Source organism: Triticum dicoccoides, chromosome 6A (assembly GCF_002162155.2).
Source record: "Triticum dicoccoides isolate Atlit2015 ecotype Zavitan chromosome 6A, WEW_v2.0, whole genome shotgun sequence".
NCBI classification, from domain to species: Eukaryota; Viridiplantae; Streptophyta; class Magnoliopsida; order Poales; family Poaceae; genus Triticum; species Triticum dicoccoides.
Window position 1 is genome coordinate 526,789,707 of NC_041390.1, and position 26,721 is coordinate 526,816,427.

Consider the following 26,721-nt stretch of genomic DNA (forward strand, 5'->3'; position numbering starts at 1 on the left):
TTGCCATGAGGTCCGTTGTGGATCATCTGTGGCCAGGAGGGCCAAGGCCGAATAGCTATTTTAGCTTAGTGCAACAATTCCATGGTGTTGTGCCACGCATTGATGCTGTAAAGAGGTCGGCGTGCATAGAGGGCTCGCAGATGGCCTTTGCCCGTGTCAAAACATACTGGGTGAAGATGGATGCCACCACTGTTGTGGCACAGGGTTCGACCATAGGCCGAGTGGCTGCCGAAAACTACTTTGAAGAAGTTCTTGAAGACGCTCATTTGATAGAGGCTCAGTGCTCGAAGAATATTATGTTTAAGTGACATGTATTCCCATTGTAAGAATAATGTTTTATTGAGTTTATCAAGGCTATATTTATACTTTTACCCGAAAGTACTATGATGCCTCCTGTGCGGCCCTTTATGTATATATGTATATAACCTGAAAGATGGCAGTCGTCGGCTTCAGCCCCCACGCATATAATGCGGGGGTGTTCGCAGAAGATGCATGTTCACACTTGATTCAATGTCTTGGTCCATTAAGGAGGTGATAGCGCAGCGAACTAGGCAATCGGACTATAATGCTTTAACACTTTCACTTAGCCAGAGGAGTTTGACAGTGGGGCTACTATATAGCCCCTGGTGGCTCTGCGCTCATCCGGATTCGGGGTGCGTAGATGCCTGGCCGGGAAACGGCCCTTCATTAAGGCGGAGGAATCCCGAAGATTCCGCTAGGTCATCGAGTGGTTGACCAGTCTCACGCTATATCATGACAGCCATTTTTTGGCTTTCTCTACTAAGGTGCTCGTCCGGATGAACCAGGGCATAATCGCAGTAGTTCTCCTGGTGCCGCCTTAGCTGATAGAGCGGAACGTAAGGCAGCAAAACACACGAGCCGGGCAAACCCAACATTTTACCAAAGCCATGATTCGGAGCTGATGCATATAATGCCAAACTCGCGACGCCGAACACTCCCTAAGGTATTCGGTCTTTATGATGTAAACCGGGCCTAAACAGTGCCCTTTGTAAGAAGCCCCTGTTGTCCAGGTACGTGCAATATTCTGATGTGGCCACATGCCAATACGTCAGCATCCTTCTCAATTGTACTAAGAATCTGAGGGATGTGTATCAACAAGAGACAGTAAAAAAGGTTTACGCATGGTCTTAATCTAAAAAGAATCCTTAGAACGGGTCCCTGCTGCACGTCTGCGCCTGTGTCTCCGTTGTGCCGTATTCTGGACGGGTGTAGCACGATGGTCATCTGAAAAACAGAGGAACTTAATTGAAAAGTTGCTGTGCAAAAGGTAGGTTATACTAAATAAACAATATACAGTTCAAAATGAGTAAAGTTGAGCTTAATGGCCACTTGTTTGCGTGCGTTGAACCCCTTGTATTGTAATAGGGGTATATCCATCAAACCTGTATCAATTACATATAGCTGCACCGGACTCGTCCAACCGTGTCCGTGGTCTTAAGGACCTGTCAAATGCTTTAGTTGGTGAGGCCGTTTAGTGTGCGGCTGCCAAGGCGGCCGCACGGTCTTCTGCATGCAAGGAGCGCTCAATATTTCCATTTACTGTAATGATGCCACGTGGACCGGGCATCTTAAGCATGAGAGAAGCGTAGTGCGGTATTGCGTTAAAGCGAGCGAAAGCTTCGCGTCCGAGTAGTGCTTGATAGCCACTTTGGAATGGAGCAATGTGGAACGTTAAATTTTCGCTGCGGAAGTTATCGGGAAAGCCGAATATAACCTCTAGTAGCAGGGAGCCCATGCAATGGGCTTCTGGGCCTGGCATTACTCCTTTAAAGGTAGTATTGCTATGGCTAATTTTTGTTGGGTCTATCCCCATTTTGCGGACTGTGTCCTGATATATCAGGTTTAAACTACTGTCGCCGTCCATCAGGACTCGTGTGAAGTGGTATCCGTCAATTATCGGGTCTAACACCAAGGCAGCCCATCCTGCATGTCGGATACTTGCCGAGTAATCCCGATGGTCAAAGGTGATCGGTTGGGACGACCAGTGGCAGAACCCCGCGGTGATAGGCCTTGGGGCATGTGTCTTTAGGAATGCCGCTTTGTTTCTCCCCTTTGTCACATGTAACACGTTTACTGCTTTGACTTCTGGTGAGAATTTCTTCTTTTCCCCATTGCTTTGCTTGCGAGGCTCATCCTCGTCTTCGCTTGGTGTGTCCTGCCCCTTGTGTTCGGCGTTGAGCTTGCCGGACTGCTTGAAGACCCAACATTCTCTATGGGTATGATTTGCAGGTTTATCGGGGGTGATGTGGATCTGACATATTTTATCCAGAATCTTGTTTAGGCTGGACAGTTCGTCTCTGTCGCCTTTGGAGGGCAGCTTTTGCTGACCTGGACGAGAGCTTCTGAATCCGGCGTTTATCGCCGTGCTCTTCGAGCTGTCTTCTTTATTTCGGCGCTTGTTTTTGCTGTGTCGTGGTTTCCCGTTTCCATCCTGACTTCGGATGTACTTGGGTCGCTGGTGCTGCATCGGGCTAACCAGTTGTCCTCGCCCGCGCAAAAGCGGGTCATGAGGCTTGTTAATGCTGCCATTGTTCTCGGCTTTTCTTGGCCGAGGTGTCTAGCAAGCCATTCGTCTCGAACGCTGTGCTTGAAAGCTGCTAAGGCTTCGGCGTCCGGACAGTCGACTATTTGGTTCTTTTTAGTGAGAAACTTGTTCCAAAGCTTTCGGGTTGACTCTCCGGGCTGTTGAGTTACATGACTTAAATCGTCTGCATCCGGAGGTCGGACATAGGTCCCTTGAAAATTTGCCCGAAAAGCGTCTTCGAGCTCTTCCTAGCTTCCAATGGAGTTTTCGGGGAGGCTTTTAAGCCAGTGCCGAGCTGGCCCTTTGAGCTTGAGGGTTAGGTACTTGATGGCGTGGAGATCATCTCCTCAAGCCATATGGATATGGAGGATGTAGTCCTCAATCCAGACCCCAGGGTCTGTCGTTCCGTCATACGCCTCTATGTTTACAGGTTTGAATCCCTCTGGAAATTCATGGTCCAGCACCTCATCGGTGAAACATAGGGGGTGTGCGGCACCCCTGTATTTGGGTGTACCGTGGTGCTGGGATGTTTGTTGTGCTGCATTGCGTGCTGGAGTGCGCTTGCGTGGCCCATAGATGGATCTGGTTGCGCCGTACTTTTGATGCGAGCCCTCACGTGGATCGCGTACTGGCTTATGTGCGGCGTCGTTTGCCACTCTATGTTGGCCACGAGGTCGTCTATCCGACAGGATTGCCGTTTTGTTTTTTGATTGCGGGGGATCTAAGGCCTCCTCATCGAATTCAGGTAGTAGCTTTCGCTTTGAATAGCTCTTGCTGTGGCGATTACCGCCGTCCTTCGCTGCGGTGTTGAGTACTTCACTCCATCTAATTCTGAGTGTGTCTTGTGCAGTCCTGAGCCTTTGCTTCTGCTTTTTCAGACTCCTCGCAGTGGCAACAAGCCTTTGATGGGTATTCTGTTGCTCCGGGTGCCTGTCCGGTGTGATGTCATCCGGACTATTATCTTCGACGGAGTTGGGTTGTTCGGTTTGACTCTTCGTGTTGACGTGGTCGGACGATGGTTCAATGCCGTGTTTGTCGTTCGCTGGCCCACCTTGCTCTATGTTGGGTCTATATGATCATTGTTTCTGCCGAGGCGGGATTTGGACTGGCGCTTACGCCGCCGCTTTGACTGCTTTTCAAGGGAACAACCCTTCGTTGCGTCCTTCCGCTCTTCGTCATTGTTTTCTTTGGGTGCGTCCACCATGTATACATCATATGATGAAGTGGGCGTCCAGTGCCCTGTGGGCAGTGGTTCCTCTTCGTCTCCTGCATCGTCGTCCATGCCGTCGATGTCTTTAGAGTCGAAGTCGAGCATGTCGGTCAAATCGTCAACAGTGGCTACTAAGTGGGCGGTTGGTGGGCGGCGAATTTCTTAGTCATCCGCACCCCAATCCTATCGGACATAGTTCGGCCAGGACTCTCCTGACAAGGAGAGAGACTTTAATGAGTTCAGTATGTCGCTGAAGGGTGAGTGCTGAAAGATATCTGCGGAGGTGAACTTCAGATCGGCGCCCAGTCGGATCCGGTAGGCACGGGCGCAGGCGGTTCAGAGTCCATGGCCGGGGAAGAATCCGGCAGTTTGGCATCACGGCTCTCGTGAAGGGTAAGGTCGATACTCGGCTCGGTCGCCGATGAGAATGTGGCCTCCGTGGCGGGGTCTATCCACCCGTCACTGGATGGTGCAATTGGCTCCAACTTGAGGGTCGGAGCGGTCGCCGGTGCGATCTCCCGAACACTGTCCGATGGTAGAGCTAAGACATGCTCATCGTGACCGTGCGGTGCACTCGGCAAGGGCTCGAATCCGTCGAAGATCAAGTCTCCGTGGATGTCGGTTGTGTAGTTCAAATTTCCAAATCTGACCTGATGGCCAGGGGCGTAACTCTCGATCTGCTCCAGATGGCCAAGCGAGTTGGCCCGCAGTGCGAAGCCGCCGAATACAAAGATCTGTCCGGGGAAAAAAGTCTCACCCTGGACTGCATCGCTATCGATGATCGAAGGAGCCATCAAGCCTAATGATGACGACACAGAGGAACTCTCAATGAAAGCACCAATGTCGGTGTCAAAACCGGCGGATCTCGGGTAGGGGGTCCCGAATTGTGCATCTAAGGTGGACGGTAACAGGAGGCAGGGGACAAGATGTTTTACCCAGGTTTGGGCCCTCTCGATGGAGGTAAAACCCTACGTCCTGCTTGATTGTTCTTGATAATATGAGTAGTACAAGAGTTGATCTACCACGAGATCGGAGAGGCTAAACCCTAAAAGCTAGCCTATTGTATGATTGTCTGTTGTCCTACGGACTAAAACCCTTTGGTTTATATAGACACCGGAGGGGGCTAGGGTTACACAGAGTCGGTTACAAGGAAGGAGATCTACATATCCGTATTGCCAAGCTTGCCTCCACGCCAAGGAGAGTCCCATCCGGACACGGGATGAAGTCTTCAATCTTGTATCTTCATAGTCCAACAGTCCAGCCAAACGATATAATCCGGCTGTCCGGATACCCCCTAATCCAGGACTCCCTCAACCAGCTCAAAAACCCGCGGGGTTTTGCCTAACCCTAGCTCCCAATGTCAGCCGTCTGATCATACCCTCGCGCCAAGCGAGCCCTCAGATTTGGCCTTCTAGAAGGAACTAGGTGGGTTGGCTGTGTGCAGGCTCTGCGCCGTTGGATCACAAGGATGGCTCCGCATCATTGGATCGTGAGGCGATCCACGAGAGGCGATCCTATTCGTTGTGCTCGGCTGCTCGCCCACCACTGACTCCGTGAAAAAAAACGTTATTGGGCCCAAAAGGAAACCAAACTCTGGTTGGGCCATCGAATTGCGTCCCTTTTTGCATCGTTTGCTCTGTTTTTTGTGAACGTGTTGGCTCTGTATTTTTGCATCATTTTTTGCATTGTTTGCTCTGTTTTTTGTGAACATGTTGGCTCTGTATTTTTTCATAGTTTGAAATCAATTGACATTGCGTAGCAAATGACCAATATTTAAGGGCCAAATTTATTTTTATCATGCAAAATGGCCACAAACTATTCAAAAATTGTCTCTTTTTGTTCATATAATATATATGACCACGGATTCCCACGCGTGCAATTAGCTTCTTTTTCTTCTTCTTTTTCAAACCACCGTTTCCCATGCGTGTACACTCCCGATGTTGCGGTGGGTTTGAAAATGGGTTACTTCACATTTGACCCCGTTATTGCCACTGCCAAATAACACATAGCATTACGGCTATTTAAGCCACCCTCTGCCCCTGCCATCCCTCATCCATCTGCCCTTCTTGCTCTTCGACCCGTTCTCTGTCTTCTGCACATCCCTCAGCCATGCAGTACACCGGACCAACCTACCGCTTCCCACCCACCGTGCCGGAGAGGCTCTACCCTACCGGCGTGTACGTTGATCGCACACTACTTGTGTGGGCGATATAAAGGCTGAGGGCCGCAAGGAACTTCACCAAGTTCTTCCTCGCGTCCGGCTACCACCACCTCTTGAGGGGATCTCCAACAATGTTCCGCGTCGAGGAGGTCATCCAAAATTGGGTGGTGGTTGCTCTCCTTGCCCACTTCACCGACACATTTGACGCCTTCTACCTCCTCGGCCGGGTGTTTTGGTGTGGCTCCGAGTTCATCGCTTTCACCACCCACAACAGGTTCATGGAGTACAACAACATCTTCCCCAGCGCGACACACATGCACACTCTTTCGTACCCCATCGACAACGCCCCGGAGGAGCAGTGAAAAGGGCGCCCGGAGGAGGAGCGAGGTGGAGAAGGCGGCGGCTAGGTTTCTAAACCCTCTATCTTTTTATTGTATTTTATGTTAAGTTGTAATTGAACTATGTTGGAGTTGCTTTGGGCTTGTTGGCCCTTTTCTTAAATTCTATTATTAAGTTTTCTATCTATTCTATTATTAAGTTCTTCCTAGTTTGAGTTATGTGGTCGTGCTATGGGCTTGTTGGCCCTATCTACATATTGGGACTACATATTTGTTGATTATGTTCTTAGAGAGCTCAGCTTGTTAGTAGGGTTCCCTTGTTAGTAACCACCTAGTGCATGCAAGAAAGCTTTGTTAGTAGGGATGAATGCGTACAACTAAGCAAGGGAGTGGATCTTTTTTTACACAAGCCACAAATATGTAGCCACCTATCTAGAAGAGAGGAACCAGCGGCAGTGACCGTCACTGCATCCGTGGCGGCTGGCGTGCAAGAAAGCTGCTCGGTCAGTGCATCGTGGCGGACGCATCGGCGCATGCAGGCTCGGTCGACGCATCGTGGGATCATGGCATCGGCGCATGCAGGCTCGATCGACGCATGCAGGGAGGGTTTGCTGGGTGCATGCATAGCAGGCTTCTGTCCTGGCGGCGCACGCATACGTTTAATGCAAGGGACGGCCCAACGGTCCAACAGCGACACCACCCAATGCGGCCCCACTTGTCATCTCGAACGGATGACGTAGTCCAGCATGGCCCCACTAGTCAGAGTTAACGGTTAAGCCTTTGACCCGACGGCAACATCTTTTGTGCCCAGTTATGAGGGTTTCTGGCAAGGGAGTGGGGAAAATTGAGCAAAAGTTAAGAGCGTGGGGATGAATGAGTAGAGCTAAGGAACCAGGGGCACAGATGTAAAAAAACCTAACATATATGCATAGACCTAGCTCTGATACCACTGTTGGTGAACATAGTATTTCAAAAAAAATCCTATGATCACGCAAGATCTATCTAGGAGAAGCATAGCAACGAGCTGGGAGAGTGTGTCCACGTACCCTCGTAGACCAAAAGCGGAAGCATTTAGTAACGCGGTTGATGTAGTCGAACGTCTTCGTGATCCAACCGATCAAGTACCAAACACACAGCACCTCCGCGATCTGCACACGTTCAGCTCGGTGACGTCCCTTGAACTCTAGATCCAGCTGAGGCTGAGGGATAGTTTCGTCAGCACAACGGCGTGGTGACGGTGATGATAAAGTTACCGACACAGGGCTTCGCCTAAGCATTACGACAATATGACCAAGGTGAAAAAATGTGGAGGGGGCACCGCACATGGCTAAGAAATCAACTTGTGTGCCTATCGGGTGCCCCCCTCCGCCGTATATAAAGGAGGGGGGGAGGGGGACGGCCGGCCACAAGGAGCGCACCCAAAGGGGGGGGGGAATCCTACTCCTACTAGGAGTAGGTTCCCCCTTTCCTAGTCCAACAAGGAGGGGGAGGAAGGAGGAAGGGGAGAGAAGGAAGGAGGGGGGCGCCGCCCCACCCCTTGTCCAATTAGGACTAGGGCGCGCGCGCAACCTCGTGGCCGGCCCTCTCTCCTCTAAGGCCCATGGTGGCCCATTAACTTCCCGGGGGGTCCGGTAACCCTCCGGCACTCCAGTTTTATCCGAAACTCTCCGGAACACTTCCGGTGTCCAAACAACATGGTCCAATATATCAATCTTTATGTATCCACCATTTCGAGACTCCTCGTCATGTCCGTGATCTCATCCAGGACTCCGAACAACCTTCGGTACATCAAATCACATAAACTCATAATACCAATCGTCATCGAACGTTAAGCGTGCGTACCCTACGGGTTCGAGAACTATGTAGACATGATCGAGACACTTCTCCGGTCAATAACCAACATCGGAACTTGGATGCTCATATTGGTTCCTACATATTCTACGGAGATCTTTATCGGTCAAACCGCACAACAACATACGTTGTTCCCTTTGTCATCGGTATGTTACTTGCCCGAGATTCTATCGTTGGTATCATCATACCTAATTCAATATCGTTACCGGCAAGTCTCTTTACTCGTTCCGTAGTGCATCATCCCGCAACTAACTCATTAGTCATATTCCTTGCAAGGCTTATAGTGATGTGCATTACCGAGAGGGACCAGAGATACCTCTCTGACAATCGGAGTGACAAATCCTAATCTCGATCTATGCCAACTCAACAAACACCATTGCAGACACCTGTAGAGCATCTTTATAATCACCCAGTTATGTTGTGACGTTTGATAGCACACTAAGTGTTCCTCCGGTATACGGGAGTTGCATAATCTCATAGTCATAGGAACTTGTATAAGTCATGAAGAAAGCAATAGCAATAAACTAAACAATCATAGTGCTAAGCTAATGGATGGGTCTTTTCCATCACATCATTCTCTAGTGATGTGAACCCGTTCATAAAATGACAACACATGTCTATGGCTAGGAAACTTAACCATCTTTGATTAACGAGCTAGTCTAGTAGAGGCATACTAGGGACACTCTGTTTGTCTATGTATTCACACATGTACTAAGTTTCCGGTTAATACAATTCTAGCATGAATAATAAACATTTATCGTGATATAAGGAAATATAAATAACAACTTTACTATTGCCTCTAGGGCATATTTCATTCACATGGTATCCCATTAGTCCAATAAATTGTCCGATTGTCCGCTTTTCCGCAAACTAGATGCAAACTGAGGGGCCTTTGTGGGTGTTAGGACCATTGCCACACACACATCCAACACCCCCAGTCCCACCCAAACACATTTTCCTTCTCCCGCGCAAATGCACCTCACTCCCCCGCGCCGCATTCATGCCGACCAAAGCGGACTCGGACATTCGCTAGAGCCATCATTGAAGCAGCACATCGTCGAGAGCGCCGTTCGCGCCATGTCCCGTTCTCTGTGCCTGTTCAATGCCAAAGAGACTTGACTGGACGGTACATGACGATTTTCTACACATTCAAACCGGCTTCCCATCCGTCCGCCTGTCAGCATTAAACAAGCGCGGTGGTTAACAAACCTGCCGCCCACATTTACACAATCCGCCCCTTGACCTGCCCGGTGCCCCCTATTTATACGTGTCCTAGCCCAACACGATCGGCACCGTGCCACCTCCCCTCCGATCCTCCTGCATCCATCACATGCGCCAGGACCACGAGCTATAAAGAGTTGTGAGAGAGCCTCCCCACGAAACAAAAGCAGGAGCTGATCGGCATTATGGCTGGCTGACAGCCCCCCGTGCGAGGCAAACAGAGACTGGCTTGCCGGTGAGCTCATCGGAGGCCAACAACAATGACGAAGCGGATGAGGCGTCCGACGATGAGTCCGTGCCACCTCCCGCATTGGTCCATGCCGGCTTCACCTTGGAGCAGGCGCATGCGCACTTCAATGTCGTATTGGCGAAAGAGCAGCCAATGCCACTGGTGTCAGTGCTCCGATAGACGCAGGAGGACCAATGCTACAACCTTCAGCTCATGGACAAGCACCGACTCATGGAGGGACAAATCGAAAACGAGCAGGCCAAAGACAATGTCATCGCGACCATGGTGGAGGATGATTCAAGCTTCCTAGATGAGCAGTGGCGTTGTACAAGTCCATCTACGGCACCCGTGACATCTGACACAAGCGATGGAGGTTGCGCGTCTCGCGGGCAGAGAGGGACGCCCCGTTCGTGAAGATCGATGCAGAAGGAGCCATAGGTGCAAGATGTCGCGAGCTCCAAGTCGATCATGCTGCTCGCGCAGTTCACGCACGGCCGTAGCAGCCACGAGACTAACCTATCCACATCTGGCGACGTCCACACGATGGACTCTAGCAGTGAAGAGTAGGAGGTGGAACACGGGCGAGGCCATGTCTCGTGTCCCATGTGGGCTACGGCCATGTCTGATGTCCCATGTGGGTTGCGGCCATGTCTGGCGTCCCATGTGGGTTGCGTTCCACATCCTATTCTTCCCCTCCCGCAGCTTCACTTCTTGGAGCTCACGGCCTTTGAGCTTGCTGGACATGGGGAAGAGGATGTGGAACACACACGCCTCCACTGCCGGCTAAGATTTAGACTAGGTTTTAAAATGTGTCGTCCGCTTTTATTTGGTTGAAATATGTCAAAAATGTAATGAATTTGATCCTTTTTAAAAGAAAACCATCATGTTTGCATGAAAATCACCCTGTTTCTTCGAATTCACTTTGAAATATATGTGAATACAGTTGTATGACCGACTTTCATATCACTATCTGCGGACAAATATATTGTCTATTTTAGAGGTCAGCGTTGGAGATGCCCTAAACCAGCATACATAGCAAATAATTTTAGCAAGGATCAAATAAGCTTCTTCTCAAAACAAGTACGGTTACGCAATTTCCTAATTGGCTAGGAAATCTTCGTAATCCTCCCGTGAATACGCAAAGTTTGCGTATCATTTCATTGATATGTAGAAGAGAAACAACGGTGAGAGAGAATAAGGGAGCACCACATTAGGTGTGAGAAGAACATAGAGGTATACAAGACAACACAAACTCTGTAAGCTCGAACTCTAGACAAGAAGGCAAAGAGACGAGATGCCAGGCATCTAGAGCACGCTATGATCAACAGTAGGCACCAATGCCGCATGACCACGACACCAAGATTGACCGGATCAACGTACCTCCCACCTCAGGTGCCTAAAAAATCGGCAAGTGGAATGCAAGACCTGGCCAAGCCGAAGGAAGAAGCAATGAAGAGAGCGCCTCTGATGTTGTACATTGCACCCCAGATGCCCACGCCATAAGGAACAACCCAAACTACCAAAACGTTCGAGATCTTCGATTCCAACACCAAACATACCACGAGTAATCAAGAGAACGCTTTCATGAATCGTACAGCGTCAAGACGCCACTGCCGTCTGGTCAGGCGAACATGACCTTAGAGCAACTCCAATGGGGCGACCCAAATGGACGGTGATTTCATCCGCTTTTTGTCCGTTTGGGTCGGCCGCCCGCCAGGTGTCCGCCCTGTTTTTGATATGGGTCGGCAGCGCGCCCAACACGCGGACCCATATGTGCCGGCATGACCGGCTGACGGCCCAATATTACATTGATTTGCATTCAAACATATTGTCAAATAACATAGTTTACATAATAAAATAGTATAGTTTTACAAGCTGAATACAAATAAAAATGTTTCACATAGTTTTGCAAACGAATAAAAGAAGATACATCTATTGGTTGCCAACATGAGCCCACATATGCTCAACCAAATCATTTTGCAGTTGCACGTGAGTTTTCCAATCACGCATGTCTTCATGAAATTGGGTGAACTATTCAAACGTTGCCGCTACTCCATGCTCAGGCACAACATTCTCACCCTGAAACTGAAAGCCTTGATCGTACAGACGTTCCGGGCGCTCATCTTCTACAATCATATTATGCATGATCACACAAGCAGTCATCACCTCCCACAGTTTCTGCGTGCTCCAGTGTAGGATCGGAAGTATGTCTAGGGGTGATTAGACTAGACCAAATAAAAATCTAGCCTTTTCCCAATTTTAGTTCTTGGCAGATTTTAGCAGCTTAGCACAAACAAGTAATCAACCTACACATGCAATTCTAAGAGTATAGCAGCGGAATGTAAAACAATTGCATATGAAGGTAAAGGGATGAGTTTGAGGGAGCAAACACAATGTTGACACTGAGATTTTTGGCGTGGTTCCGATAGGTGGTGCTATCATACATCCACATTGATGGAGACTTCAACCCACGAAGGACTCCCTCAGTAGCCCCTGAACCAGGCTTCAATGATGATGAGTCCGGCGCGCAGATTGTTCGGCATTGCAAGGCGGGTTCTTCTCCAAATCTTGTGTACCTGTAGGAATAATGTCTGATTTTTGTAATGTAGTGCTCCTCGGCTTCCATGCCCAATAATGGTCGTCTTCCACGTGTTCAAACAAATGCAAAAGGCCGGGGCGTTTTTACATCCACACCCCTAGCCGTATAAACGAGCCGCCTATTTAACGGGATGGGGATTTAGGTCCAAACCACATCTTCTCCTTTCCGCGAGTTATCATCAGAGCACTTCTAGCAAAGGTCCATTCCATCATGAGCAGCCGTCGCAGCTCCTCCCCTCGCCCCTCCGGTCCCAAACCCGGGGACTGGGAGAGTTGCACCATCCCGCATAGCAAGTTAGCGTCACTTCAGGCCAAGGGATTCCTCCCTCAGGCATACATGGTCCCGATCCGAGCCGGTCTCGCCACCTATAATGGCGGAAAACAAGCGGAGAGCACCCTCAATCCTTCTAAAGGAGAGCGGGTGTGCCTCGTCCCCTATCTAATAAGGGGACTGGGATTTCCAATTCACCCATTTCTCCGCGGGCTTATGGAGTTCTACGGGATCCTTTGGGCAAGCCTTGTTAAGGTCTTTAAAATCGACACATAGGCGCCAGGATTTGTCCTTCTTTGGTACCATCACCAAGTTTGCTAGCCAGTCCGGATGTTTTATGTCTCTAATGAATCCGGCCTCCAATAGCTTGGCTAGCTCTTCTCCCATAGCCTGTCTCTTGGGTTCGGAAAAACGCCGAAGGGCTTGTTTGACAGGTTTGAATCCTTTTAGGATATTTAAGCTGTGTTCGGCCAGCCTGCGTGGGATCCCTGGCATGTCTGAAGGGTGCTAGGCAAAAATGTCCCAGTTCTCTCGTAGGAACTCTCGCAGTGCGGCGTCTACATCAGGGTTCACTCGTGCCCCGATGGAAGCTGTTTTATTAGGGTCCGTTGGATGGACCTGGAATTTGACTATTTCGTCAGCTGGCTTGAAGGATGTGGATTTGGATCTCTTATCGAGTATCACATCATCCCTGTTAACCGTGGAGCGCAGCGCAGTCAGTTCTTCGGCCGCTAAGGCTTCGGATAGTGCTTCGAGGGCTAATGCGGCCGTCTTGTTTTCGGCGCGGAGTGCTACGTCCGGATCACTAGCTAGAGTGATAATTCCGTTCGGCCCGGGCATCTTAAGCTTCATGTACCCGTAATGGGGTATTGCTTGGAAGATTGTGAATGCTTCCCGTCCCAGTAAAGCGTGATGTCCGCTCTTAAATGGGGCCACCTGAAACATGACTTCTTCGGACCTGTAATTATCCGGCGTGCCAAACACCACATCTAGTGTGATTTTTCCTGTGCAGCGCGCTTCCCGACTGGGGATTATTCCTCTAAAGGTTGTGCTGCTTCGCTCGACGCGGTTCCAGTCTATTTCCATTTTTTGAAGGGTTTCCTCATAAATGAGATTCAGTCCGCTGCCTCCGTCCATGAGAACCTTGGTGAGGCGAAAGCCGTCCACTATGGGACTGAGGACCAATGCGGCTGGTGCTCGGGCTGTTCGAAATTTAGGTCCATCACTTGCGTTGAAGGTAATAGCAGTGTCGCTCCATGGATTTATTGTTGCAACTTGATAGACTTCGGCGAGGCTGCGGAGTGTTCTTTTTCGCACATTGTTTGATGCTAAAGTCTCGAAGACTATGAGAACGGTACTGGTGTCCTCGGGCTGGCTTTCTGCGGCCTCCAGGATTAAGAGGACCTCGCCAATTTTGGCCACCTGCCGGAGTATCCAACATGCTCTGAGGCTGTGAGTTGGTGTGGCGTCCTCTGTACTGTGAATTCTACAGGGTCCATCAAGCCACCTTTCCAGTACGGTTCCATGCCCTGTAGAGGGTTTTGGCTTTTTGGTGTTTATCCCGGGTGTCCTATGATGATGCACCCTCTTAGTTCGGACGGGGTTACTATTCAAGGCCGGATTATCCCAAAATTTTATTTCGGTTTTCCAGGCGCTTTCCATCGCGTAGTATTTTTGTACTATGGACGCCAAGTCAGTGAAGCGTGTAATATCACGACGACTTACGGCGTTAAGGATTCCCTCATCCGTGCAATTACTGTAGAAAATTGAGATTGCATCTCCCTGCGGCAATTCTTTATCTTGTTCATAACCAGGAGGAATCTGGCCCAGTAATGATGTACTGTTTCCTCGGGCCTCTGCCTAATTTGGGAGAGATCGCTTATGTTCGGGTGGGCGGGTGTCGTTGAACCTGAAACCTCACCCAATCCAAGATTCGGAGGCCGAAGAGTTTCCGAACTCTGAAGTTCGGACTCTTGGATGTTGTCCAATGAATCTATCCTGTTGCCTGATCCTAAGCTCAGGTCTTGAGTTACATCCTCCTCTCTACGGGTATCCGGCTTGGAGGGGTTGGGAATTCGGACGTAGCTAGTCCTTCAAATAGATGAAGGATCGCCGCACTGCGCCTCTACCACAGCAACGTCGTGGGTGACTTGGGGAGAGTTAATTTCTCTTAGATCGGGTTTAAGCCCAACCTGGTCGTAATCCGTAGCGACCCCCAGGGCAGCGATGCGATCCAAGAGCTCGTTTACGGAAGAGAGCTCCATTGGATCTAGCTGCTCGACGAGCTCCGAGCTGACGTGTAGGTTGCTTTTGATGACCCGAGAGGTCACCGTCGGCGCAACAGCCGAATAGGCGGTCATGAGGAAACCACCTAGCCGGAGGGTTTGGCCGACAGCCAAGGCTCCCTTAGCAATGGCGCCGTCTTTAAAGACAGGAGAAGGCATCCTTCGTGATTGTGATGGCACAGAGGAACTCTCAATGAAAGCACCAATGTCGGTGTCAAAACCGGCGGATCTCGGGTAGGGGGTCCCGAACTGTGCGTCTAGGCCGGATGGTAACAGGAGACAGGGGACACTTTGTTTTACCCAGGTTCGGGCCCTCTCGATGGAGGTAATACCCTACTCCTGCTTGATTAATATTGATGATATGGGTAGTACAAGAGTAGATCTACCACGAGATCAAGGAGGCTAAACCCTAGAAGCTAGCCTATGGTATGATTGTTGTGTATGGAGTTGATTGCCTACGGACTACAACCCTCCGGTTTATATAGACACCGGATAGGGTTAGGGTTACACAGAGTCGGTTACAATGGTAGGAGATCTTGAATATCCGCATCGCCAAGCTTGCCTTCCACGCCAAGGAAAGTCCCATCCGGACACGGGACGAAGTCTTCAATCTTGTATCTTCATAGTCCAGGAGTTCGACTGAAGGTATAGTCCGGCTACCCGAACACCCCCTAATCCAGGACTCCCTCAGTAACGGTCGCGCGAGTCCACGGAGGGCTCCACCACGAAGGGTCCACGAAGAAGCAACCCTGTCTATCCCACCATGGTCGTCGCCCACGAAGGACTTGCCTCACTAGGGTAGATCTTCACGAAGTAGACGATCTCCTTGCCCCTACAAACTCCTCGGTTCAACTCCACAATCTTGTCGGAGGCTCCCAAGTGACACCTAGCCAATCTAGGAGACACCACTCTCCAAGAAGTAACAAATGGGTGTTGATGATGAACTCCTTGCTCTTTGTGCTTCAAATGATAGTCTCCCCAACACTCAACTCTCTCTCATAGGATTGGATTTGGTAGAAAGAAGATTTGAGTGGAAAGCAACTTAGGGAAGGCTAGAGATCAAGATTTATGTGGTTGGAATGGAATATCTTGACCTCAACACAAGTGGAGGTGGTTCTCTCCCAGAGAATGTGTATTGGAAGTGTAGGCATATTCTGATGGCTCTCTCCACGAATGAAGAGTGGGTGGAGGGGTATATATAGCCTCCACACAAAATCTAACTGTTACACACAAATCACCAAACTCGGTGGGACCGAATCATTAAACTCAGTGGGACCCACTTAGTTCAAAATGTGAATGTTAGGATTCTTGGTGGGACCGATGGGTCAACTCGGTGGGACCGATGCCATAAGGGTTAGGGCATAACATAATCTCGGTGAGACCGACTACACAAACTCGGTGAGACCGATTTTGGTAATAGCCAAACAGAGAGTTGGTCTGGCAAACTCAATGGGACCGATTCGCTCTTTCGGTTGGACCAAAACGTTACGAAAAGGAAACAGAGAGTTTGCATTGCAATCTCGGTGGGATAGATCGCTCATCTCGGTTAGACCGAAACGTTACAAAGGGAAACAGAGAGTTTGCAACCCCATCTCGGTGAGACCAAGATCCCTATTGGTGAGACCGAATTGATTAGGGTTTCTGGCAATGGCTATGTCAACTGAACTCGGTGGCTCCGGATGAGAAACTTTGGTGGGGCCGAGTTGGACTATTTGGTTTAGGACATATGTGGAAGTGAGAAAGTAGTGGAGGGTTTTGGAGCATACCACTAAGCATTTTGAGCAAGATTCTCTTTAAGCAACACCTCATCCCTTCTTAATAGTATTGGCTTTTCCTATAGACTTAATGTGATCTTGGATCACTAAAATAGAAAATGTAGAGTCTTGTGCTTTGAGCTTGAGCCAATCCTTTGTCCTCAGCATTTTGAAGGGTCCACTTTCTAATCCATGCCATGCCGAACATTGAGCTTTCCTGAAATATTTATCTTGGAATAGCATTAGCTCAATGAGCTATATGTTGTTAGGAATTACCAAAACCACCCAGGGATAGTTGCATATCATCCAAGTATTAGCAGGATACGGAACGATGCCCCATCGAGATTGCAAAATACTAAAGGCACACTCGACATCCTTCATAGCATTCTCTTGCTCTTGGACAAATCTTTTCCTCTTCTCTCCGACAGGGTTGGGTATTGTCTTGACAATAGTGGTCCACTAAGGATAGATACCGTCACCCATATAGTATCCTTTGTCGTAGTTGTGGCCGTTGACGGCAAAGTTCATCGGTGGGTTGTTGCCTTCGGCAAGCCTAGCAAACATCGGCGAGCGCTAAAGCACATTGATATCATTGTGTGATCCAGCCATGCCAAATAAAGAGTGCCAGATCTAGAGATCTTGATCTTGAGACGCCACGACCTCTAGTATGACAGTGCAAACCTTGACATGGCCCTTATACTGCCCTTGCCAAGCAGAAGGACAGTTCTTCCACTCCCAGTGCATGCAGTCTATGCTGCCAAGCATCCCTGGGAAGCCCCTTCTTGCATTCATCTCCAACAAACGGGTTGTATCTTCAGCTGTCGGCTCTCTCAAGTACTCAGGCCAAACACATCAATAACAGCCTTACAGAACTTATACAGGGACTCTAGGCATGTAGACTCGCTCATACGGACGTACTCGTCAATGAGATCACCGGGCACTCTGTATGCAAGCATTCGGATGGCGGCAGTGCATTTCTGATAGGAGGAGAAACCAATCTTGCCGACGGCATCCTCTTTGCACTCAAAATAGTCATCATAGCCGACCACCCCCTCTCTAATACGGTTGAAAAGATGCCTACTCATATGGAAACGGCGGCAGAATTTTTTATGTTTGAACAACGGGTTTGTTGTATCAAAGTAGTCCTTCCAAAGAAGGAAATGCCCGCTCTCTCGGTTGTGATTCAACGCCGGAAGATGGCCCGGAATGGAGCCACGGAACAATGGCCGCTGGTTGTTGAGGTGGTAATGGACCAACACGGTAGCTAATATCTCCTCCTTGTGGGACAATGAATCATCGGAGTCGCAAAGGAAATTGTGGAAAAAGAACTCGTCGGCGAAGTCCATTTCATACCTTGGCAAAATGTCGAACGGCTTGCGGGCGTCTAAGAAGGAGACGGCCGGCGAAGGGAGTCGCGGCACGCACGGACCATCTAGCTGCCCTACCAACGTCCGACGAGTGGGCCGGTGTCCGACGAGCGTGCTGGTCGGATCTGGCTGGGGCGGCGAGGCGGCTTCTTGATCGCTAACGGCTGTGTGGTGTGGGGGGTGGCGGTGGGAAGCAGTTTGCTCCCCGGCGGCAAGAAGGCAGTGGCGAGCGACAGGGAGTGGGCGGCGTTGCTGGGCGGATGTGGAGGCGGCGGTAGCTGGCAGAGTCGCCGGCAAAAATGGGCGGCGGCGGCGGCGACGAAGGAGGCGGGCAAGGGTTGTTGTTGGCTAGGGGTGAGGGAGGAGGCCAATGTGCCACCGACCAGCGGGCCCGGGGAGAGAAGAAGGCAAGCCTGCACGCGTCCGTCGCGTGTCCGCGCCGACGCAAATCCGACTCAAAAATGGACCAGGAATGGATCGTCCGCGGACGAAAAACGAACCCGCGTCCATTTGGATCGACGCGTTAGGCCACCTTTTGTATCCGCGCCGACCCAAACGGATGGCGGCGGAGGAAATGGCTCGTCCCATTAAGGTTGCTCTTAGGCCAACTCCACCGCGTGACCCTATCCTGTCCGCCCCCGTCCGTTTGGGGTAAAAGGGACAAACGAGACGGCCCAGCGCGCGGGCGCAAACGGACTTTTTTCCGCTTTCGACCCATCCCCGGCCCAAGTTTATGTCGGTTTTGGGGTGAAACAAACAGCGCGCGGACGGGCGGGACACGCGCGCTTGTACTCCCCTGGCCCGCCTGTCGGTGGGAGAATACATAGAGCTACGGCGTGGTGAGCTCTCCTCGGCAGCAATACCGTTTCTCGGGGTCGCCGGATGTGGGCTTGTTCGCGCCGTCGACACCGCGTCCCGCGGCTGTCATTGACCTCAATGTCACGCCTGGGTCCATCAGCGGCGGTCGGTCGTCCGTCGACATGCAAAGAAAGCAGGCACGGGCACCGTTCACAGCCACCATGTCGGCCCCCCGCGTCTTGTTTGAGGGAATGCCAACCCCAACGCCAACGGTCGACGACCCCTTCTACAACCAGCACATGGAGGACGTGATCTTCGAGGGTGGGCATGGTCGTGCCTACGACCCCGAGGAGACCCAAAGTCAGGATGGTCGCGCCCAGTACGTTCCCGATGAAGAGGCCGACGACCGTGCTGACTACGACCATGGTGACTCGTGGCATGAAGACGATGACATCTATGTCGAAGGTGATGGTGATGAAGAAGAAGGCAATGACGTTGATATTAGTGGCGAACCATTGTCCATCGACGAGCTCACCTAAAGAGCGGAAGCACAAAAGAAGAGGAAGAGCATTTGCACGGGTTCATACACACAAGATGAGGACAAGTTGATTTGCCAAGCTTGGATGGAGATTAGCCAAGATCCGAGGACCGGCGCACAACAAAAGGGCTTGTTTTTTGGAGGAGAGTCCACAAAACATTCAATGAAAGGAAGATGTTCGAGCCCTACCAAATTACAAGCAATCGTGGCATCGGCTCGATTCAAAAGAGATGGTTGTTCATCCAACAAGAGTTCAACAAGTATCAAGCCGCATTTGAGAGCGTTCAAGCACGGCCCGTGAGTGGTCTCGGCGTTGGGGACACGGTATGCTCTCCTCTTCCTAGCCCTTTCCTTGCTACGGCCTTGTATATGTTTGTATGTTCACTTCTTGTTGATCATGTGTCGTAGGCATTTCAATCTTTGGAGGCATTCAAGGCCCGGCACAATGACAAGTCATTCACTCTTACGCATTGTTGGACGCTCATCAACAATTGCCCTAAGTTCAAGGACCAATACTGTGAACTACAAAGGAAGAGAGGACTGAAGACGGCCAAGTTCGCCGGAGGTGGAGATGGCGAGGCGTTGAAGAGGCCGAGGGGCAAGACCAACTCAAAGGTTGATGACATACGTGATGCCTCATCCATGGCATTGCATGACACTTTGCATGGCATGATGTCTCAAAAGGATGCGAGGGACCAGAAGAAGCGGCAAAGCAAGGACGAGCAAATGAAGCAATACCTAAACCTTCAAAGAAAGAAGCTTGAGATGGAGGAGGCGGCCAAGAAGAGGAAGATCGACATGGAGGAGGCGGCCCGGCAAAGGCAGCTCGACATGGAAGAGGCCGCCCGACAAAGGCAGCTCGACATCGAGGCCGACAACGTCAAGGCCAGGCAGAGGCAGCTCGACATCGAGGCCACCAATGCCGCCACCAAAGCGAAGGAGGTGGTCCTTGCAATCATGAGCGTGGACTTGTCGAAGATGAGCGACAAGACGAGGGCCTGGTTCGAGGCCAGGCAGAAGGAGATGCTCGACGCCGAAGGCCTGAACTAGGTCGTCCGTTCGGCGTGGCCGTTCTTTTTGGAGGCTGGCATGGGTGTCGCCCGCCCGCTGGGCCGCTGGCAGTGTGCCGGCGAGAAAACATTCATTTTGGATGCCGACTATGTTGCCGGCGAGGACAACTATTCATTTTGGAGGCTGGTTGTGTTGCCGGCCCCTGGCGATGGACGTGTAGGCCGCTGACTTTTGTTGCCGGCGTGATGAATTGGGACCGTGAACTAGGGCTTGATATTTGAAATATTGCTCCTTTTTTAAATAGACGCGGACAGGATGGGCAAATGGATGCGGCCGCGCGCTAGGCGCACAGCCACCTAATTTAAGAACACGTCCGAACACAATCCTAAATCTCTATCCAAACAGACAGAATCTGAATAAAACGGACGTTCATTTAAGAGAGGGAGTCTATCTCGCGCGTGCCCGCTGCGACGCGCGAATTCCGACAGGCCACACTTGCCCGTTTTAGCAAGTCTTGGGCTATTGTTTAAAGTAAATCTGGGCCCCACCCCGGGCCCCGCCCGTTGAAATCAGGGGGCCGGTGAGATTAAGTTTTACGGGCGAGAGAGAGCAGGGGGGTCCAGCGCACATGTGGGCTGATGCGTCTTCATGGGTAGGCCCATCAGCCATCGGCTTCCGACAATGCGAGGAAACGAGATCGCTCGTTGCGACGCTCGCTCGCGAAGGAGCGTTTCCGCATTTAAGATCGCACGATGAAGTTGGCCTTAGGGATTTGCCTATGCTTTGCGAGCGCCCGGCCAAGCAAGCGCGCTCGGCGGACATCGCCGGTGGCGGGCGAGGCTGATTCTGTTGCATGTGGGGCTGCGGATCACGTTTCCGGATACTTCTCGGGTGTCCTTTCCGGCCGCTGTTGGGGTTTTCCACCTTTCGGTGCGTCGGGCCGTTGGGTTGTGTCACTCTGCCGGGGTCTCTCGGTGGCCCCCGTCTGTAGCCACACTGCGCAAGACAATGTATATCCACCGAGCAAAAAGCATATGTATCGAATTCGAGCTAGAGTGGTGCGGCAAAAGCCACCGAAAAAGAGACGAGGAAAACACGCCCTGCCCCCAAAGAAACACGCCGCAGGCGTGGACCGGACCGCGGGTCTGTGCGACGCCCGGCACCCACAGATCCCACGAAATTGTCCTCCGTAGCACACTGGACCTCACCTCGCTCTACTGACCCAGGGCGGCCGGCATGGGCTCCTACCACTACAGCTCCGCCTCGCAGTTCTTCTTCGCCGCCGGCGACCCCGGCCCCGGCCCCAGCCCCGCCGCGCGCAAGCCCGCCAGAACCGTCCGGATCCCCGTCACCACGCCTCAGGACGCGGCGGCCGCCAGGATCCAGGCGGCGTTCCGCAGCCGCCGGGTCCGGAGGCACGTGGCGGCCGTGCGCGCCGCCGACGCCGAGGCGACGCGGCTCGAGCGGCTGCTCCGGCGGCAGGAGACCGTGGACGCCGTCCGCGGCGACGACCGCGAGCGCGCGCGCTTCTCGGAGGCGCTCATGGCCGTGCTGCTCCGCCTCGACGCCGTCCCGGGCCACGACCCGGCCGTGCGGGAGGCGCGGCGCGCCGTCAGCCGCCGCGTCGTCGGCCTCCAGGAGGTGTTCGACTCCGTGCTCGCCGCGCCCGAGGCCGACACCTACGGCGTCCCGGCGAGCCTGGCCCAGGTTCTCGAGGGGATCTGGGGCGTCGGAGAGGCGCCGGCTGCGCCGCCGCCGCCGGCGGCAGCGGCCGCTGAGGAGGAGGCGAGGAGGAGTGGCTGGGGCAGGTTTTTCGGGGTACTTTAGCGCGCTTCCGCGACTGTGAGATCGTAGTATACCGCGTATAAATACGTACGTGTATTTCGTGGATGATATATGAACATGGAACGAATACCTACAGTGATATACATATATATACTCTACTTTGCTGGTGCCTGTGCCTGGTTGCATTTGAGCTGGGGATTTTGTTTGACATTGTACCATTCTGTTGCACTGTTCTTGTGGTTTTATGTTCTCTTTATCTATTCTATTTTATCCAAAATTCGATATGGATCATAGGTCCATAAACTCTCATTTTCTGGATCTGGTTGGTTTGATGCTGCCCTGCCAAAATGTTGGCAAACAAACCAAAATAATGCATGCAAAGGAATCAAAGGATGAATGTAGCTGAATGGAGCTAGACTCATTGGTTTGGCCTTGTGTTTTGTATGAATGTCAAAAGGGAAATTGGTTCGGTTCAGAAAATCAGGAAGGCTTCGCAATGCAAAATCGTATCTCGCCGGTTTATGTAGCTGAGACAAATCTGGCTTTGCGTTGGCAGTTCACCGAAAACTTACCCCTCAGCTTATTTTATCCACGTTGGTCAATTCATATTGTTACGACTCCGTGCCCCTCAGCTCTAGCCTCCTCTGACCAAGGCGCTAGGGTTTCCTTGCCTCTCGCCGGCACCGCTGATGTCCGCCTCGTCTCCTATAGTTCTTGGACCATGATGGCGCGGTGAATCTCGACCTTTGCTGACGGGAGGGCTTCGTTTGTAGGCGGGTTTTTTTTTTAAGTTTTGTTAGGTTTGTCTCATGCTCAGGAAGACGAGGCGATGGCAGCTTTTTGAAGATGGAATAAGATCCTCCCTGCTTAGCCCCCATTCAGGGGGAGCTTTTAGCATCGACGAGGGCGTGTGGAGGTGGGTCTCCGACGGATCTCATGGATCAGGTCGGCGTCTGTTTTCAGTGGATCCGCTTGGACCCCGTCTTCGTTCTCTACTTACATGTGTCTGCATGCTAGATCCTTCCAATCTACACTTTTCTTCATCAACGGCGGTTGTTTTTCTGGTGCGCGGGTCCTATTGGGCCTTATCACGACAACTTTCGGAGTATCTATTACAATAATGTTTGCCCGGTTCCGATGAGGGAGGGGCGATAACGGTGACGCGTCTTTGGCTCGCTCCAGTGCTTGTAGTCGTCACTATGTGGTATACGAACCTGGATGTAATTTTACTTCTGGTGTTCTTTGTACTACCTTGACAGTTGATGAATAAATTGGAAGTTTTCTTGTAAAAATATGATCATATTTGTTATCCTCGTTGGATCCATTGTTAGCTTCATCTTCATTGCGGTCACATACATTGTATTATTCTGCTACAACAAAATAAACTGCTCATATAAGAAATTAGAGGAATCGCACATAGTCCATAGCAGAGTCAGCATTCTGCAGTTTTGTATAGGATTCAACAATTTGGATCGTGACCCTACATGGATTCTACCTGGTCTTGGATCACATGATTTCGTAGGATCTGTCATATCGTAGGACTCTCTCGAAACATGCTTTATATATACACAATGAAAATAAGTTTCTTTGCTGTGCAATTTTATAGCTATGTATGCTTTCCGATCTATGAGTCTTCTCTGGCCAATGTAAAAGAGTAGTTCTTTAGAGGAGTGGTGCATAGTAATGGGTTCAATCTTGCGGCGATCTTGTCCAGGGACAGAAAGGACGAAGACACGTATTGTGTTGTTGCTACAAAGGATAAAATGATGGGGTCAATCTTATTGCTAGGTTTTCTTCAGTCTATATTTTGTCATCTTACTTATTGTGTTACTTTGTTTCTTATAAACTTAACACTTTGAGTTGCATGCTGGATAACGGTCTTGGGATGGAGTAATAGTAGTAGATGCAGTTGGATTAACGGTCTACTTATCGTGGACGTAATGCTTATGTGAGACTATACCATGATGAAGGAAATATGCCCTAGAGGCAATAATAAAGTTGTTATTTATATTTCCTTATATCATGATGAATGTTTATTATTCATGCTAGAATTGTATTAACCGGAAATTAGTACATGTGTGAATACATAGACAAAACAGAGTGTCCCTAGTATGCCTCTACTTGACTAGCTCGTTAATCAAAGATGGTTAAGTTTCCTAACCATAGACATGTGTTGTCATTTGTTGAACGGGATCACATCATTAGAGAATGATGTGATGAACAAGACCCATCCGTTAGCTTAGCATAATGATCGTTTAGTTTTATTACTATTACTTTCTTTATGACTTATACATATTCCTCTGACTATGAGATTATGCAACTCCCGAATAACAGAGGAACACCTCTGTGCTATCAAATGTCACAACGTAACTGGGTGATTATAAAGATGCTCTACAGGTCTCTCCGAAGGTGTTTGTTGAGTTAGCATAGATTGAGATTAGGATTTGTCACTCCGTGTATCGGAGAGGTATCTCTGGGCCCTCTCGGTAATGCACATCACTATAAGCCTTGCAAGCAATGTGACTAATGAGTTAGTTGCGGGATGATGCATTACGGAACGAGTAAAGAGACTTGCCGATAACGAGATTGAACTAGGTATGATGATACCGATGATCGAATCTCAGGCAAGTAACATACCGATGACAAAGGGAATAAAGTATGTTGTTATGCGGTTTGACCGATAAAGATCTTCGAAGAATATGTAGGAATCAATATGAGCATCCAGATTCTGCTATTAGTCATTGACAGGAGATGTGTCTCGATCATGTCTACATAGTTCTTGAACCCATAGGGTCTGCACGCTTAACATTCGATGACAATTTGTATTATGAGTTATGTGTTTTGGTGACCGAAGTTTGTTTGGAGTCCCGAATGAGATCACGAAAATGATGGGGAGTCTCGAAATGGTCGAGAGGTAAAGATTCATATATTGGAAGGTAGTATTCGGACATTGGAATGGTTCCGAGTGATTCGGGTATTTTTCCGGAGTACCGAGGGGTTACCGGAACCCCCAGGGGAAGTGTCGGGCCAGCACGGGCCTAAGGGAGAGAGAGGGAAGCCCGCGAGGGGTGGCTCCTAGGGAGTTCTAATAAGACAAGGAGGAGGGGGCGCGACCCCCCTTCCCTTTCCCTCTCCCTCTCCTTCATATTCCCTCCGAAGAAAGAAAGGAAAAAAGGGGGGCTGAATCCTACTCCTAGTAGGATCCCCCCCCCCATGGCGCGCGCCCCTGGCCGGCCTCCTCCTCCTCCCCTCCTTTATATACGGGGGTGGGGGCACCCCAAAGACACAACAGTCGTTTCTTAGCCGTGTGCGGTGCCCCCCTCCATAGTTTACTCCTCCGGTCATATTGTCGTAGTGCTTAGGCGAAGCCCTGCGCAGATCACATCACCATCACCATCACCACGCTTTCGTGCTGACAGAACTCTCCCTCGACCCTCTACTAGATCAAGAGTTCGAGGGACGTCATCGAGCAGAACGTGTGCTGAACACGGAGGTGTCGTATGTTCGGTACTTGGATTGGTTGGATCGTGAAGACGTTCCACTACATCAACTGCGTTAACCTAACGCTTCCGCTTTCGGTCTATGAAGGTACATGGACACACTCTTCCCCTCTCATTGCTATGCATCTCCTAGATAGATCTTGCATGATCGTAGGAATTTTTTTTGAAATTGCATGCTACGTTCCCCAACAGTGGCATCCGAGCCAGGTCTATGCGTAGATGATATGCATGAGTAGAACACAATGAGTTGTGGGCGATAATAGTCATACTGCTTACCACTAACGTCTTATTTTGATTCGGCAGTAATGCTGGATGAAGCGGCCCACACCAACATTACATGACCACGTTCATGAGACCGGTTCTACCGACGTGCTTCGCACACATGTGGCTGGCGGGTGTCTGTTCCTCCAACTTTAGTTGAATCGAATTTGACTATGGCCGGTCCTTGTTGAAGGTTAAAACAACACACTTGACGAAAAATCATTGTGGTTTTGATGCGTAGGTAAGAACGGTTCTTGCTAGAAGCCCGTAGCAGCCACATAAAACGTGCAACAACAAAGTAGAGGACGTCTAACTTGTTTTTGCAGGGCATGCTGTGATGTGATATGGTCAAGACGTGATGAGATATACGTTGTTGTATGAGATGATCATGTTTTGTAAAAGTTATCGGCAACTGGCAGGAGCATTATGGTTGTCACTTTATTGTATTAAATGCAATCGCCATGCAATTGCTTTACTTTATCACTAAGCGGTAGCGATATTCGTAGAAGCAATAGTTGGCGACACGACAACGACACTACGATGAAGATCAAGGTGTCAAGCCGGTGACGATGGAGATCATGACATCGCTTTGGAGATGGAGATCAAAGGCACAACATGATGATGGCCATATCATGTCACATATTTTGATTGCATGTGATGTTTATCTTTTATGCATCTTATTTTGCTTAGTACGGCGGTAGCATTATAAGATGATTGTCGGTGTCAAAACTGGCGGATCTCGGGTAGGGGGTCAAGATGTTTACCCAGGTTCGGGCCCTCTCGATGGAGGTAATACCCTACGTCCTACTTGATTGATCTTGATGATATGAGTATTACAAGAGTTGATCTACCATGAGATTGTAGAGGCTAAACCCTAGAAGCTAGCCTATGGTATGATTGTTTTTGTCCTATAGACTAAACACTCCGGTATATATAGACACCAGAGGGGGCTAGGGTTACACAGAGTCAGTTACAAGGGAGGAGATCTACATATCTGT

General features: G+C 50.2%; 1 protein-coding gene across 1 annotated transcript; it reads left to right on the forward strand.

Annotated features, from left to right (window-relative positions):
• The first annotated feature begins 21,163 nt into the window (after window positions 1-21,163).
• Window positions 21,164-22,207, forward strand: LOC119319534 (BAG family molecular chaperone regulator 5, mitochondrial). Its single transcript, XM_037594006.1, has one exon. It carries the CDS (start codon window positions 21,414-21,416, stop codon window positions 22,002-22,004), a length of 591 nt encoding a protein of 196 aa, XP_037449903.1. The 5' UTR covers window positions 21,164-21,413; the 3' UTR covers window positions 22,005-22,207.
• The last annotated feature ends 4,514 nt before the right edge of the window (window positions 22,208-26,721 follow it).

Excerpts from the sequence above, each read along its gene's own strand:
- LOC119319534 (XM_037594006.1), top strand. The coding sequence starts at position 21,414 with ATGGGCTCCTACCACTACAGCTCCGCCTCGCAGTTCTTCTTCGCCGCC.